Genomic DNA, 12,787 nt, shown 5'->3' on the forward strand with positions numbered 1-12,787 from the left:
GGGGGGGGGGGGGGGGGGGTACTTCTTAAACGACGCATCGATGAATCGTTGAAATAATCTATAGAAGCTTCGAATCCTAAATTCATAATTAGCTGCAGCCGTAGTCCATTTACCATAATCCATTTTGTGAGTATTGGTACTAGTGCATTGGGTACTTACTACCCATAATTCAAAAGGACTGTTCCAAATTAAATGACGGTAAATGACATGACATCACGTCAACTGACACACATCATTTGATGCCTGTGGCACACATCAGACTCACCATAGGATTCCGGCACAGTGCTGAAGCCTCTATTAACTGAATATTGGTTGTTTTGATGTGTCCAGCAGATCAAAACACAAAATATGATGTAACTGTTGTAAGGCAGCATGCTGTGGAACTGTGTAGCAAAATATGTAGCTAGAGTTAAAGCTGCAGATGACTCCTCAGCAAGGTAAGAAGCTTTACGCTCAACTGCTGTTGTGTGGAAAACTACTCGCGCCAATGGCAGCACGAAATCACATCTTCAATCAAATCCACTTCTTCTCTAATTTAACAAAAGGAGTGTGTTTGGCTGCAAGCAAACAGATCCACCAAGTGCTCTTCTATTGCATTTCTGTCAAAGTAGCAGCTCAAGTGTTTGCAGCCTTTTGGGACCTGTAGATACCACAGTAACAACAGGTGACAGGTGAATCATCTTTAACCTATGCCAGGTTAATATAAACAAATCACTGATTTCCAGGTTACTTGCGAACGTACCTTTGTGTTATTGTGTCTCTCCACTCTATCAACATCCTTCTCTTTCTTCTTCTCCTCTTTTTTCTTTTCTCGCTCCTTCTGTGAAGAAAAGAGGAAAGATGGTGTAAGACAGTGGCATATTTGCATCAGCATATACAGCCTATACTTTTTAGTTTATGTTCATATTACTAAATAATGTATTTATGTATCTACACTCAACAGTAAACTGCGTGAAATAAATTCTACAATATTCAACAGTGAAAACTGACATTTTCCTGTCCTGCAATACAATAATTAGCATATCGTACTGCTTAAGCATGCAGAAAGAAGGCACTTTTCTTCATTAATTCACCCTTCGACAACCATTATAATATTCTGTAGGAGGAAACATGAGGCCTAATGGTAAAGATTTTCTGCACCTCATAGCAGGTTGGAAACAATCAGATCTCATTCCTTAATGTGATTTTAATGCACTCACAATGCAGTTTTAATGCGCAGACATTATTAGCGCACGGAGAGCTGATGTAGTGTTTTCAGGTTAATGGTTCTCTCTTGCTTTGTTATATGTAAATGAGCCGGAGCGGATGCCAGCCACCAACAGGCTTTAGCTAATGGCTGTCAGGATGCCAAAGAGAGAAGCTTTAGCTTAGCGGGTGAAGCCTACAATCTAGCTATCCTGGTAACAATAACAGTCCGTTTCTCTCAGTATCTCCCTATGTCTCCATTCTCAATGCAATTACTTGCAATTACTGGCTATGTGTTTATAGTTATTTATGCTCAGACGGTTATTTGTCTTGAGAACATACTAAACAATACAAGATAACCATCAATATTACGACAAATATAATGACAAATCCGGCAAATCAGGATGAACAGAGAGAGCATTTACCATTACTTTACTCACTATCGTTTGTGAGCATGCATTAGGTCAGTTTTTTTTACTTACTTTTACTAACACATTTAAAAAATATCAGAGAAAACCTGGGTCATATGTCAAGGCTTGCATGCATATATATATATATATATATATATATATATATGAGTGTTGTTGTATATGAACAGATGAACAGTATTACAGATCCTGGCCTCAATCTGTTTAAACCAGATTGATTTTCTCGGTTGTTCATCTTCAGCGCACAGGCTACATTTTGGCTGCATTTTTGTTGACATATCCATCAGCAAGTTTATTATCTTTGAGGCTCTAACAGACACCAAGTCTCTGACTCTATTAACTATGAGCTAATGAGGCTAGCATTGGCCAATTTGCTCCAGCAGCATTAGCAGGCTATTATACTCCCATCTGATCATCTCTCATGAAACACAGCAAATTACAGCTGGGATCCTCCTCCACATATCATTAGCTGTGTTTCTAACTTTGGTTATTTAATCAGTTCATGTCTGTATGGCCAGCGTGACTCAAAGGAGCACTGACCCCCTGCACAGGATTATGGTTGGTAGAGACTGGCAATGCACTTCTAAACAACAGCGCTAAATAGTATGATTAAATTAGCTGTTTTTCCTTCCGTGAATCAATCAGCATCTATCAGCATTTTTGTGCTGTCTGGTAGCTTTAAAATCACAATTTTACGATGGTAGAGGGCTCAATGGACCAACCCTAATTCATAAGCGTCCAAAATCTCAATTTACTGCTCACTACGGAGTAAACTGTTGAGTGTCTACTATATAGGTAATATTAAATGTGTTAACAAGGGAGTCGTCAGACACAGCTCCAGTCTGAACACACTTAATAAATACCTACTCTTGCTGCTGTTAGTTCATCTATGTGCAGGGAATGTAGCCAAGGGCAGAGTCAACCATGGCAGATTAATAATTTGACCGTGACTGATCCAGGTAACAAGAGAAGCAAAAGAGAATAATCCAAAAACACAAAAACAACTCAAAATCATTACAGGATTAAAGTGCAGCAAGATTTAAAAGAAATTAATTTTAAAAAATCAGTTGACTGCCAATTTACTTTTAGGTTGTATTGTGAATAGTGTTATGTTCTGATATAATATATATATATATATATATATATATAGATATAGATATAGATATTATTATATTATCACAGTTGGCAAAATACTGGGATTTGTTAAGCTCCAATGCTAATTTATCTTCAACCTTTCATCTGTCTTCAGTCTTTTTTTTTTTAAGCAAGAAGTAATGTTGAAAACATTTAGGTGGCAGGCTTCTCATTGTCAGCAGTCACTAAGCATCACTTTTGACATAAAGAAATAGTCGTCCCATTTTGGTGCGGAAGAACTTGACTAGCCCGCTCAGAGCTCTGACCTCAACCATATCTAACACCTTAGGGATGAACTAGAACGGAGATTGCAAGCCAGGCCCTCGTGTCCCACATCAGTTTCTGACCTCACAAATGCTCTTCTGGATGAATGGGCAAAATTCCCACAGACAAACTCTAAAATCTTGTAGAAAGAAGGGTTGGGCCGACAGACGATGACAGCAAAAAAATCTAAAATTTTCAATTTTCTCGGCTTACTCTCCCCACCTCTGCTCCATTTTCTCCATCAGCTGTATGTTTTATAAAGTCGCATAAAAGACTGAGAACTCGTCTTTTTTCCGTATATTTCCACCTGCGTGCGATCCGTTATCACGGCAGCAGGTGAGCCACATGTCAGCTTATTAATGACATAGCCTATCAAACAACTGAAACCAAAATCTGCACCCTGTGTGTTCACTGCTGCTTTACCTGGTCTGTGCTTAAAATATCCACCGCGACTTGTAACGTAAGTTAATAGTCTACCAATTTTTTTTACCGAGTGAAGTCTATGCGAGAACACATGCACATAAAATGACTGCTTCAACCCCACGCGCATCCGATCCCAATGTGTCATCCGATGGAAATTTTGTGGACATCGCCCAACCCTAGTAGAAAGCCTTCCTAGAAGAGCCTTCCTGTTATAGCTGCAAAGGGGTACCAACTCCATATTAATGCCTATAAATTTAGAATGGGATGTTTAAAAGTAGTCCCACTACTTTTGCCCTAACTGTACCTAACCAAAGACTGTCTGTGAGGGCAAAGAAACAAGTTTTCGTAGTTCAGCACAACCAACAGAGAAATTATAGTTGATTATTTCGTGTCACTGAGTGTATCAATATTTTAAGCTTATCATCTAAATAGCTCTGCTTCAGGGCCTCCAGTATTAAGAGCAAGTAGCTCATGAAAAATAAGCTTTGTAAAAGTCAGTAAGCTACATCTGTTATTTCAATTTGTGACAATACATTTAAACAGCATTTCATCCGCATCTCAATTTCAGGGTGTAGCGTTTGTGAACATTAATCAGGCTGCCACTTAGAAGTGCAGTGTTTCTGCCTTCTCATCCATAGAAAGCTGATTACAGATCTTTGAGTTTTAGTCATTTACAACTTTATTAGCGTGCATATGTAAAAAGCTAAAGCTAATTAGATTCAATAAGGGATTTGAAAGGCTTTGCATTTAATAAGATGATTTGATGCTGGATTTGATAAAGTGTTGTCAGACCAGCAACATAATGAACAAAGCATTAATTTTGCAATGTTTGCGACAAAATGTTTAGTGTTTCATTTGAGTTTAGCAAATGTAACTATGACCCTTTTTACGTGGCTGCCTGAAGCTTTCATACAAGGACTCTAACTCCAGCCCTGTGACAGCAAGTGTTTTATACGGTTAAATAATCTATGAGACTAAAATTAAAGACAGGCATCATCCCATTTAGTGTTTCCAATAGGACTTTGAGGGGAGAAAATCTATAAGGCTAACAATCTGCAATTTCACTGACTAATGGACTGTTCCGATCTTTAACTCTACCCAACAAAACTGTGACAACACCACAACATACCTAGAAGAACATGGCAACAGAACGGCCACGGCAAAACAACCCAACACCATAGAGTATAGACAAGATCTTTACCTCCTGTCTGCTCTTGTCAGCCAGTGAGGACGGCGAGGTGGAGGGAGGAGCGGCTTCAGAGGACTTCTGCTGGAAGACAGAGAATTTCAGAGGGTTAGACGGAGAGACAGAGACAAGGGAGGAAGAAAAATGAAGATAGACAGAAACAACAAGGAAAACAGAGTGAGAAGAAAGAACATCGCGGGGGGAGTAAAGAGAAGCAGAGAGAGAGCAGAGTTAATTAGAGGAATGAAGGAGGATTTTCTCAGCTACAGCAGAGTACGCAGCTTCAGTAGATGCTGCAAGCTAAGGTTATATTCAGCCTCCAAGCTGCACAAGAAAAAATAAGGGCTCACATACCCAAACACACATACACACACACAGTTATGGAGCGTAGGAATAACCTCTATTAACCTGTCGTTGACCTGTTAGACGGACTGAGAGCAGGCTTGAATTGAACTCTGCAGTCTATCAGCAGAGGTAGATGGTTGCTTTCACAAGCCTTTTTTGTTTTTTTATTTCTCTGCTCGTCAAAAAGTGTTTTGTAGAGTAGGAAACTGTGATCAAACAGGGTGAGGGTGTTCCTGACCCTACAGTCATTTAAGAAGAAGAAGAAGTTAGACAAATGTGAAAAGCTTTGAAGTCAGAAAGGTAAAAAAAAAAAAAAAAAAAAAAAAGCACTGTCAGCAGGCCACTGTCAAATGTGATCAAACCACTTCCTCGCAGTCAGAAGCAGATCAGTTTATGAGTGTTAAACTCTTAAATAATACCTAATATCTGCTTTTTTCCAACCTTTGTTTGTTGCTTATTTACTTATGTTTAATGTTACGGAGCAGTCTTTCCAGAATTTAGGGTCGTGACTCAAAATGACTAAAATGGGTAACAACGTTATGCAATGCTTTGCACAGAGAGGCTACTGTTCCGCCGGTCAGGGGGAGAGAGAACGTCACACAACGCACACAGTGCCTGAAGTAGGGCTGAACGAATTCACTTACAATCATTCACTCACAATTAATTGAACATTTTACCTCGATTACGATTATTGAACGATTATTTTGTTTTTGGATGTTTTTTTTGTTGTTGTTGTTTCTTGCCCTCATAGTTCACTAACAAGGTTTATACTGTAAATATGCTCTACTATTAAAGCTGGATTTATTAATTTTTTTGATTCTCAGATTTTAAAAATCAATTATATGAATGTTAGTTGATAAGGTAATGTTGACGTCCACATTACAGAGACATGGTTCCCCTATATTTATCACCGCTGCTGAATTATGAGAGTTGCTACTAAAATTTCATTCAATTATTAATGTCAATGTGGAACTACTGATTTTTACCACACGCTTTGCTAGCTTCCTCTCCTCATTCATCAAAGGACATCTAAGTTTAGAGACAGCTGCTGTTATAAGAGAGATTTAATGTCAGGTCTTTTAAGGAGTGCAGTGTGTGTTCGTAGCGAGTGAATGGGTAAGCAAATGAGAGAGCGCGAGTGGCAGAAAGTGACGGTTAAAGCGAGCGAGTTTGTTGTCAGTCTGGCAGTAGCCTAAATATACAGTGTAGGTCACAGTGTGTCCGTTAATAAAATGGATGTCTGAATGAATTAATCAGAGCATAAGCTGAACAATAATCACATAAAATCAGCATGGTTTGCAGGGCTGTCACTCTCTCATTGACTGTCCCTTCAGTTTTCCTGTCTTTGCTTCTCTCTGTGGTTTGCTGAAAAAATAATTAGGGCCGAAAGTTCTATTTATAACCATGAAAAGCAAGCAGGCTGACAAACCATGAGTCTGACACTTCTGTCTGTCTTGCTACCTATCAATCTCCTCCACTCCGTTTCAATACTGTGGACAGCGCCACACCTACACGCACACCCCCTAACTCAGCAAGACTCATTTGACCATTTCACAGCACAAACGCCCACTTGCTTTAGCTGTGGGGCTTACAGTAATCACATGCCAAAATATTGAGACATCAAAAAGCATTAAAACACTTGCCCGTCCCAATCTGGGAGGTCCCAGATGCTGTTCAGGCAGGATCACATTACACTCAGCAAATTTGATTATGCTGTGATGTACATGCAGACATAGTGAGTGTACTGCCTTGCTGCTTCTTTGTTCTCATTTTTCAATATCATTATGAGGTGGTGAGAAACTTTATATTCAGTAAATTAGATTATTGCTGTGATGTAGGTACCTTTATAATGAAATAAATACATTTCATATACATTTTAAATTCATGGTTTGTTGTGTTTGTCATCAGTAGTTTATGCCAAGTTTGCAACTTAGGGCAGCAAAAACATGTTTTGAACAACAGGGTGGGAAAATAGCGCCCCTCGAATGAAAGTGGACTGCAGCCCAACATTTCTTTCTTTATTAGTGCTTTAGAAAGTAACGGCCGTGAAACAATCAGAAAATAAATACTAAACAAAAAAGACTAACTAATTTAATATGATGAATTACTTTATCCAAATTGAGGATTTTGGTGACCTCAATAGAAGCATCAAATGTAAAATAAAACATAAAAATAAAAAGACATTTGGTACAGCTCTGTACATTTCCCACAAAAGCACTTTTTAATTTGATATGGTGAACTTGTTAGTTAACAGTTACTACACACCCAGCAGTTATGGATCAATATTATCATTTAAAGTCATGTTTCTGTGATGAATGTAAGTCTAATATTCACTCTCTTTTTGGTCTCCACCAACCCCTCTTAAGCTGCTATGTGTCTGTATGTTGCCTATGAGGTAGCACACAATTGGTTTTTAAAGGTTCAGTGTTTACGTTTTAGTGACATCTAGTGGTGAGGATTGTGAGTTGCACCCACCCCCCTTCCCTATCCAAGTGAGTAGTATGGCTACGGTGCCTGACACAGGACAAAAGATGTCCTCTAAGAGATAGCAGAGTGTTGCCAGTCAAGAAATCAGGTTTCTTTAGATAGATATATTAAGAAATTATATTTACTTAATTATTCAGTAAAACCTGTTGTTTTTTTTAAAACAAAAGTCTTAACAGAACGCTGGAGAAGAACTACATGAAATTACAATCCAACTACGTATTTTTTCTACCAGCGCAGTAAAAGTTTAGCTGGCTGATCTGAGCTTTGTTGTTTTATTGCCAATTAGTGTTCAGCTGATTGTTTTGGTTTTGTTACCTTCATGAGACAGAGCTCTGGAGAGAGAGATTAACTACATGAACTTAATCCAACTAGCCTACATATTTTACACCACAAGCCAAAACCAGCGCTGGAGAATAAACCAATGTAACTAACCTTACATCTTTTTTCTACCAGGGCAGTAAAAGTTTAGCTAGCTGATGCTTCCATGCTCTAAGCTAACGTTCCAGTTTTATTGCCAATTAACGTTACTGATCAGCTGATTGTCTCGCTAACATAACCGCAAAGCCAACCCACAGGCTGGAGAATAAGTAGGCAACATGAAATTAATGCAACTACATATTTTACACCATGTTTTTTCACACCACTGACAGGGGAAACACCTCACGGCTCTCTGTGATTATAGCCAGCTTCAAGCCAAAGCTGTCAAACAACAGCTTTCATTTGCATCACTAAAGTCTGACAAACTTAAGTTAATTACCTGTCCAGCAGAAAACAGACAACTTCAGCAGCGCTTTAAAAACATCTGTCCCACATTAATGTAGTGAGGGGCATCTACACTGCCGGAATTATACAAGCAGAAGAAGAACGCTGTGGTGACGAAACACCCTCTGTAGCGCTGTTTGTTCCCTGTGGGCTATGGTAGAAACATGACGACAAAATACCGCGACCCCCATAGAAGGGGGTGCCCGCGGTTCTGTAGATAAAAATGGCTCATTCTAAGGTAATACAAATGTAACGGTTCATTATGTAAGGTCTTTATACACCACTGAAAACATAGTTATGGATATTAGATTGCATTTCTGTCAATAGATCCTCAGAAATATTACACACTGAACCTTTAAAGCTTTTTTGCTGAAAAAAATAACGCTATGAGAGCGTTGAGTGAACCAAAACAGTGAAATTATCCGTAACTTCTTTAATTACAGCCACTTTAAGATTTAAAACCAAGTTTTCAGGCACTTCAAAGGTGCATTAATTAAAAAAAAAAATTGTTATTCTTACTCCCAATTTCCCAGCCAATTTTGAGACAATCGTCACCAAATGGGGTGAACTTCAGTCTCAACGTTGCATCTTCGTATGTACAGTATGTTTGTTTGATCCATTCACAAACCATTTGTGACTTCCTGGATTCTTGTACCGTGCTGGGTAGATGGGTAAACTATTTGAATTACTATTAAGAAATAGCTAAAGAAATGCCCCTAAAACTACATTTTAGTAGTCTTGCCTTTTTTGTTTTAGGAGATACAGAATAGTAATTAGTGAATTTTAAAGATGGTGGTAAGCGTACTTTTGAACCAAGCCAAGCTAGCTGTTTCCCCTTGCTCCCAGTCTTTATGCTAAACTAAACAAAAGCTAAAAATTCAGTGACACATTTATATGGGTTATCACTACAAGAGAACCCTTTCACATCATTTCACATATGTCTGCCTGTGTTTATTGGATGTCATGCAGCCAAGCTCGATATGTATTTCTCCTGATTTCTCCACTGACAGAGATTATCAAGGATAGAGAAACAAATTGGATAGAGACAGGAGGGAGATATAGAAAGGAGAAGAATTAAAGAAAGATCATTCCCAATACAAAACTTGCATGCATGACATTTGACTACTTTCATGTTCGTGAGACTCGAGATTTTGAAAAGCCTGGCTTATGTTTTCTACAGCTTGGTTCACACAAAATCTATCATGAAAGCAGGCCATTACCAAAAAATTAACACACACTTTCAACAGTAATTAGTGCCATTTCCAGTCTGTCTTCAGAATCAATACCAATCCAGTCGGACAAAAATCCCATCAGCTGCTTCACCACAGAATTTCTTCCGACCTGTGATGAGACACGTCAGTTAACAGATTTAACCGAACCGTTCTGATGCGACCTTGGCCTTGTCTTTATCACTTCCCTGTTTATTCTTTGCCATCTGGCTCTTCATTGCCTCACTACCTCCCTCACGTTTTGTGCCTCGTCTCCACTTACATCCTTTCCACACGACAGCTGAACAGATTGATTATTCCAAAAAATAGTGAAAGTAGTCAGGTCATTAAAAAACTAAAAACACGTCTGTTTTGGGGTTTAAATGTAAGAGTAGCCTTATGAAGTATGAAATATTTAATATAAAGATTTATTTCAGAGAACGGTATAAAGGAAAATTAGGAAAGAATAACTTCATGGTTTAAAATGGTCTGAATTATACTTCCATGACAAAAGAAAGTAAATAAAATGGAGATTTATCCAACTCAATTACTTAAAACAGTGGTTCTTAACCTTTTTTGGGCCAGCACCCCCCCTATCCATTATCCAGGTCCCTTACTGCCCCCCATCAAAAAATGTTTTTGATGATTTTTTAATTGTTACTATTGTTATTAAAAACATGGAAAAGGTAACAAAAAAAGCCATGTGAAAAGTAATTATATTTAACTAATAAGTGAATGTTCCTCCCAGAAACTGTGTGTGAAGCCAGGTACTGTTTTTTTGGATGGGACACTTAATAAGTGGGGGGGTATGGGGGTCCTCCCCCAGACGATTTTGAGCATTAAACACTTAATTTCCTGCATTCTGGTGAAAAATTCTCCTCCAATTTCTGCCTTCTCAGTCTAAAAATTCAGATGGCAGGTGACAATTCAAAATGTATAATTATAATAGAATATAATGTAATGAGGCTCTCAGGCATTCTTATTGCTTTTAAATATTTTTCTCCTGTAGATAAACTTATTTAATATCATCCCTGCTGAGTCAACACATGATTACTTCCCCCCAAAAGAGGAGGTAAGACTTAACCTATAAATGTGTTTGTGGCCCCTTTTAATCTCAGTGAGTATTTTAATTCAGTTATTGACTGGACTTTATTAGCTCATCTGTCAGTAACTTATCTCATAACTCAGTGTTTCCCACAGCATGACAGTAACTGTGGCGCAGCTATATACAGCATGCTAGCCTCGAAAACCCAGCTGTATTTTAACATTAACTTAGCTCTCCTTATTAGCTAGGTCCCTTACATGCTTGCTAATAACTTTTAATAGCTGGGACACGAGGGAGAGAGAGAGAGGGCCGAGCGAGAGGATGTGCTGCACGAATCTGCGCTGCCTGCAGCTCTGCAGTCAAATACGATTTTAAATAGGCCTAGTAAAAAAATCAAAAATCAATGTGTGGCGGTCAGCGTTGATTTTGTGGTGGGCGCCACAAATAAATGAACGTACGGGAAACACTGTAACTTATCTGCTCATGTTCAAAACATTCTGCACATTCAGAATCTCTCCCACTTATCTGTGTTCTCTGACATGTAAAGAAAAAAAGTCGTAATAGGAAACTAAGGTCATTAGCCTATTTAAAGAGAATTCATAATATTTTACTACATGCCTTATACTGCATTATATTACTGATTCGCTGGAAGTATCCCCTCGCCGTCTAAACCTGAATGAGACAAGGAGGATATCCCAGCAGAATATCACTTGTAAATGTGTAACCACTGCGATAACAAGACGTTCACGGTTTATTCCTCAGATAAAAAAACACTTTTCCACCAAGAAAGAGAGCGTCAGTTTTCCAGAGTTTACACAGTAAACGCCATGTGGGTAAAATTTTAGAGATGATACTCTGACTTCCCGTTCCCGTGAAGGCAGCAGGAAGTAGCTGACGGAGAAAAAATACACAGTCTCGTCCAGTCGCAGTGGACCAAACTGGCAGGTTTTAATGTTGCAGACCACAGTTTTTTTGCAAGTAGTTTAAAGTTTAAACTCGTATTCTTGTGAATCTCTAGTTTAAACTCGCCCTAGAGTTTCCAACCAACAAACGCCCCCCAAAGAAGTTCAGCGCCCCCCTTTCCAAAATATTGCTTCTCGTCCTCGTACTCACTCATTAAAACAACAAACCAGTAGTCCCAGTTTCACCAACTGCAAAACTATGGCACAATTGGTTTACTTCGGCTACGTTCAGACTGCAGGCCACTGTGACCTAAATCCGATTTTTTTGCTCATATGTGACTCAGATCTGATCTTTTTATGACAGTGTGAAAGTCACATGGAATCTGATCTTTTCCAGTTTGGAATTGGGTCACTTCCATGTGTGGTCCAAATCTGATACAGAACGGATCTTTTCTAAATGCGACCTGAGTCTGGACAGTCAGGTCGGAACTGATGCAACTTTGACGTCACTCTACAGCAGCTGTTGTCACAGTTCTGCTGTAGATGGAGCCGCGGTGAACGAAAAAGCTTCACAAAGGCCATTATTACACATGTGGCTCTCTTCCTCCTCTACCTTGCTATCATCACAAATTCCCTTTCTTACACCTAAAATCCACCAGATCACGAGCTCTCTTCTGAGTTATGTGCACGCCATTTGTCGGAGCAGACACAGTGGGGAAGGAGGGAGTTGTGGGGCAGTTGCGTTGTACAGACAGAATGCAGCCTTAGATGAGGAATGGTAACTGTTTTTGAAGGCCTTGATATACTTCAAAATGACAACATGCAGACAGCAGGGTGGACGACACACCTAGGTGTTTAACTCACGCAGACCATCACAGGCCCACATTGCTGGAGGTTCACCATCAACAGTTTGAATTGTAATATTACAATTTAGTTTGCCTTCGTTTTTGTCTTCCAAAGAAGTTGGTCTAACCTGGGTTGTTTAAAAAAAAAAACCTGTCTGATTAACTAAAGTATTTTTAACGCTATTGCCGCATTTCCAGATGTTAGCATTCACTTTGATGAGCTATCACAACCAAAAGCAGATGGCCAGAGCAACAAACTTTTAACCTACGTTGCAATAAACTGTAGTTTTAGTTTAACTTTGCAAAGAAACAAAGTGTAAGGATCAAAGACGTACACGTCTCCAATAAATCAAATAGTTCCATGGATGGTTAAATAATTTTCTATGAGTCGTGATATGGTTTTTTTTGTTGTTTGTTTATTTACTTCTAATTGTTGTCGCTTGGAAAATCCCTGACCACACTCGCCACTTGAGCCAATGCCCATATACCAACTTATGCTATTGCTAAGTCCAAACATCTGAACAATTTATCCACTCCTTCAAGGGGACATGAACTACTGTATCTGTTGTTCAT

The 12,787-nt window shown here is 38.9% G+C and overlaps 1 protein-coding gene across 1 annotated transcript in view; it reads right to left on the reverse strand.

Annotated features, from left to right (window-relative positions):
* LOC123984461 (stromal membrane-associated protein 1-like) overlaps nucleotides 1-12,787 on the reverse strand; it is an 80,594-nt gene that overhangs the window by 30,066 nt on the left and 37,741 nt on the right. Inside the window, exons 5-6 of the mRNA XM_046071374.1 lie at nucleotides 4,636-4,704; nucleotides 743-820 (exon numbers count right to left, since the gene is read on the reverse strand). Coding sequence (XP_045927330.1) covers nucleotides 743-820; nucleotides 4,636-4,704 — 147 coding nt within the window. The remainder of the gene's footprint in view (nucleotides 1-742; nucleotides 821-4,635; nucleotides 4,705-12,787) is intronic.

This window comes from Micropterus dolomieu, linkage group LG15 (assembly GCF_021292245.1).
Source record: "Micropterus dolomieu isolate WLL.071019.BEF.003 ecotype Adirondacks linkage group LG15, ASM2129224v1, whole genome shotgun sequence".
Lineage (NCBI taxonomy): Eukaryota > Metazoa > Chordata > Actinopteri > Centrarchiformes > Centrarchidae > Micropterus > Micropterus dolomieu.